The sequence below is a fragment of the Ammodytes marinus genome, assembly GCF_949987685.1.
Source record: "Ammodytes marinus genome assembly, chromosome: 24".
NCBI lineage: Eukaryota > Metazoa > Chordata > Actinopteri > Uranoscopiformes > Ammodytidae > Ammodytes > Ammodytes marinus.
The window spans coordinates 13,589,335-13,594,334 of NC_137228.1; the positions used below are offsets into that span (position 1 = coordinate 13,589,335).

General features: G+C 34.3%; 1 protein-coding gene across 1 annotated transcript in view; it reads right to left on the reverse strand.

Moving 5' to 3' along the window:
* Positions 1-1,959: 1,959 nt before the first annotated feature.
* LOC307269714 (ras-related protein ralB-B-like) overlaps positions 1,960-5,000 on the reverse strand; it is a 7,947-nt gene continuing 4,906 nt past the window's right edge. Inside the window, exon 6 of the mRNA XM_080052725.1 lies at positions 1,960-3,470. Coding sequence (XP_079908851.1) covers positions 3,363-3,470 — 108 coding nt within the window. The 3' untranslated portion in view covers positions 1,960-3,362. The remainder of the gene's footprint in view (positions 3,471-5,000) is intronic.

The following is a 5,000-nucleotide window of genomic DNA, read 5'->3' on the forward strand; positions in this document are numbered from 1 at the left end:
ACTGAGCAAACCAGAGCATCTACAGAGGGTTTGTAAAATAGTACGTATAAACAAATACTTTTGGGCAGTCAGCACACACACACACACACACACACACACACACACACACACACACACACAGACACAGACACAGACACACACACACACACACACACACACATACACGCTCACCCACAGATGTCTTACCTTATCTATGAATCTTTCTCCAAATCTATAAAACAAAAAATATATTTTATTGAAACATCAAAGAAATTGTTGATAATGTTGAATGAAGTGGAACCAACTGTAACATTGGTTAGAGATGGTTTGACCTTAATTCAAAATTAACTCAATTGTGCCATCTAGTGGCCAAACAATATAATGACAGATTAATTCATTTATGATCATTTTAATTCCACATTTTCTTTTGCTAATCCCTGCGTTCCAAATCACATACTTTTTCTTTTTACTACACTACATACTAAAGTACAGAAGAGTTTTAGGGCCACAGACAGGAGAGAGAGAGAAAATCAGATTAGGAAGATTTTTTTTCATCATGTCAAGAAATGTCAAGAATAAAGATGAATACTCCAAAATGCTATTGGAGTTAGTGGGGCATTTATGTATTTTCAGCATACTACAATTGACCAGCATGTATTGGGACATTCTAAATCTTTTTCTGGCATACTAAATAGTAGGGAAGTATGGGGATTGTTTTATTTCTATAGCTTCTAATAAATATTGATGCAGCAAACCTATACTTTTTTTTGTTGTGAAAAAGCAGATATTTTTATAAAGAAAACCCAACATATTTAATAATTCTTAATGGAGCTTTTATAATCTTTATTCTATTCATGCTGCATATCTTTTACCTTGTTTAGCTCAGAAAAATAACTCTGCAAGTAATAAATTAGTTGGAATTAATTCATTTAAAATGCACTTATTACCACAAAACTCCCTAGTCTATTTTTTCCTCCGTTTAATGTCACCAAATTGAAGAAAAATTCTTAGGAAATAACATACCAATAGTAATATTTATTCTGTATTGCTCTAACTTACATTATATAATTTAGAGTAATCTTTCATATTCAATGTTTCCCACACAAATCAGCTCGTTTGCTTTTAGTGTAAAACATTTGCACTAAAATCAAGAGAAGTAAAAGTTATTGTTTTAATTCCAGTTGATTCTTCGAAGAAAATGTAACTTTAAGGACTCAATTTAAAGACAAAATATAAATGAAAAATACAATAAATCAAATAGTTGAAATAAACAACATGGTTTGGTGTCTGATGAACTGACTTGATTCCAAAGTCTAGTCACTAGTGCCATCTAGTGGCCAAAATATATATCACAGATTCATTCATTTTAGAATTAAAGAAAATTGTTGGTTCTATTTTAAAGCTTCCTATAGATCATTTTTTTTGCATGAAAAAAATGGGAAATTGTATTAAAGAAAAGCCCAAGAATGTAATCAAATTAAATTGTATTTTTTAATCTTTATTCTCTGTTCATGCTGCATATCTTTTTACTTTGTTTTTGAAAGAGAAATAACTCTGCAAGTTTCCAATTAATTTGAATTAATTCATTTCAAATGCATAAATTTAACCTCAAAACTGTCTATGTTTTACCGGTTTATTGCCAGCGAATTACTTTTTTTTTTAATTCTTAGGAATCAACCTAACAATACTAATACATTATTGCTCTAACTTATATACTTTAGAATAATATTTAGAGTATGTGTGTGAAATGTTGGGAAGGCTCCATCAATTGCAAAGAAAATGCACAACTGATGGCAAAGGCATTAAGAAAAAACTACATAAATATCATTCTTTTGACTGATCTGGTCTCGTTTGCTGTTAGATGTAAGTTATGATCATCAGAGGAAGAATTTGGCTGTTTCAGAAATATTTAAAAGTTCCTTGTAGCACCTTTAAATTAAGATATTTTTCCCACAGCAACTCAAATAAACCACGAACATCGTCGATACACAAAAAAGACAAAGATCCCTTTTTAATTATTAGAACATCGATTATAAATTACAACTTGTGTTTGGAAAACGTGGAGTGAAAGAATAAAGCTTTTATACAAAATGCAGGAGTGTCTGGCAGAGTGAAGAAATACTCAAACACACGGAAAACAAAGACTGAAAGTGAGATGAGATATTTAGACATTTTTCACATGAAATCTGGGTTGATCAGAAAAACAAGTTTGTAATTCGAGGTAAAAGTCGAGATTGTCAAAACATAACATTAAGGTTTTTAACTTATCTATTCCATCCTAACATGGCTCCTTGAACTTGCCTCTTGCTTATATATCCGTCTCATCGCTGGTTGTTTTCACTGGGAGGCTCAGTCCATGTGATATAACTTCTGCTGCAGTGGATTGTGGGTCAGAACCTCCATAAAGCTGCTGGTTTCAACACTTAAAAAAAATCACCACCGGATGTAGTAGGACATCTGGGTAATTTTTCCGCATGCTGCATCTGACATCACGTATTGGGACAAACTAAATAGCATGGAGGGATGGGGACTGGAACACAGGGTATGATTTATCAAAGAAATATTGATTCTAGCTACTCTTATAAAGTTATAAACAGTACACACACACACACAGGTCACAAGTTATAAACTTCACCGTGTGTGTGTGTGTGTGTGTGAGTATGTGTGTGTGTGTAAGTGTGTGTGTGTGTGTCAACATACTTATCGCCACAAAAAAAACACAAGACTTTCAGACAAACACATAGAATAATGCAGGTGATTATGGCACATAATCTGGAGTCACTTTACGGTTTTAAATGTGGATTTTTATACATTATTTTGGTGTAGGAAGTGTGCGTGTGTGTGTGGGGAAATGTGCAGTTTCTAGAAGCTCGTTCAGTTTGCTTCAGTCCGACTGGCATTTAAAGGTGGAGTCAGTGATTCTGGAGAACGCTTTGTGTCAAAATCACTTTTTTTTTGTCAAAATCAGCGAATATCTCCTCATGATCTGCTACCTGTCTGTACTGTGTGTGTGCTGATAAAATAAAAAAACAGTGTTTATACACAGCCTAGGCCCTGTAAACTGGCATGTTGCTAGCTATGGTGGGCCTCTTTGCTTTTACTATCCCTTAAATGCAATTTCTAATGTCTAATCTTGGTGTATTTTATGACCCTGTAAAGCACTTTGAATCGCCCTGTGTCTGAACTGTGATATAAAAATAAACTTGCCTTGCATTACATACCAGTTTACAGAGCCTAGGCTGTGTATTAACACTGAATTTTTTTTCAGCACACACACAGTACAGACAGGTAGTGGATCATGAGGAGATATTCAGTGATTTTGACCCTAAAAGTGACTTTAACACGAAGCGTTCTCCAGAACCACTGCCTCTCTAGTTGACGTATCACAGAATGACGCAGGGCTTCTTCTTCTTCTTGCCGCTCGGTCCGTTCTTCTCTTTGCTTTCCGCCATTTTCTTTTTACGAACTTCACGCATCAAGTCGAAGAAAACCTGAAAAAAGAGAAAATTATTATGTTGTGTTCACACTGGAAGATGTACAAGTCTTTATAGATACAGCTCTGGAAACAATGAAGAGACCTCTCCAAATGTTCAGTGTTTCTCGTTTTACTATTTATAGGCAAATGTTTGAGTAGAATGAACATTTTGGCTTTATTCTACAAACAACTGACAATATTTCTACCAAATTCACAATAAAAATATTGTCATTTAGAGCATTTTCAATAAATCATGTAGAGATGAAGATTTAAGAAAAATCCAGACTGGTCTCTTCATTTTTTCTGTGTTGTTTATTCTACAGTGTAGCCTCTCTGGAAGGTCTGGGCCTGTATAATAATATTCTACAATTAGTTCGTAAAATTGGAATTTGGGGCCTCTATTCCGTATTCTGATTTTTATTTATTTTTTGTACTGCAAAACTATTTCCAAAATTAGTTTAAACTACGAAACATTTTGTCAACAAATGTTTTTTTTTAATGTAGCAGTTTTTATTACATATGGAACATTTGGTAAGAACAAATCAAAAGCTAATCCATCCATATATCTATATATCTGGAGAATCAAATAAAACCATGAACTTGCTAATTGGTGAGTAAATAGGATGTTTGCACACACAGACAAACACAGACTCACACACACACACACACACACACAAACAGACACAAACATACACACACACACACACAAACACACACACACACACACACACAAACACAGACTCACACACACACACACAGACAAACACAGACTCACACACACACACACACACACACACACACACACACACACACACACACACACACACACACACACACACACACACACACACACACACACACACACACACACACACACACACACACACACACACACACACACACACACACACACACACACACAAACACAGACTCACACACACACACACACACAAACATACACAGACAAACACAGACTCACACACACACACTCTGTAACTGTTATCATTAAAAATATTCTGTAATTTAATAAGTATTTTCATATTATAAGACGAGCCTTAAGGAAATTAATTTTTATTTATATTAATAATGTAGCCGAGGTCAGCAGACACACTGACTGTTTTGAATACTTTTGCAGATGTGTTTAGACTACTAGAGAAGAAATGGACAAGGCCATATCTGCATTGTCACAGGCAGAGAGGAAAATAGAGACCTAAAATGATCTGTGTTTTAGAATGATTCTTCTTAAAAAAAAGAAAAAAAAAAAATTCTAACTGTAGTAGCTGTGTATCTGTGTATCTGAATCTTATGGCAGTGGGGGCGGGACCCGATAAGCCTTTGGCTTCTCCTGCCACCCTTCGGACGATAACACAAAATAATATGTATGAATATGCAATGAGAAAATTATGTATTGTGTGTAATTGTCCGGAAGAATAATAATAAATAAATAAATAAATAATCTCATAATTGTGTTCGTTATTTAAGTTTAAAACTTTATTTAAATAGTTAGTCAAATGACGTCACGTGTAAGGCGGATTGTTCTCTTGTG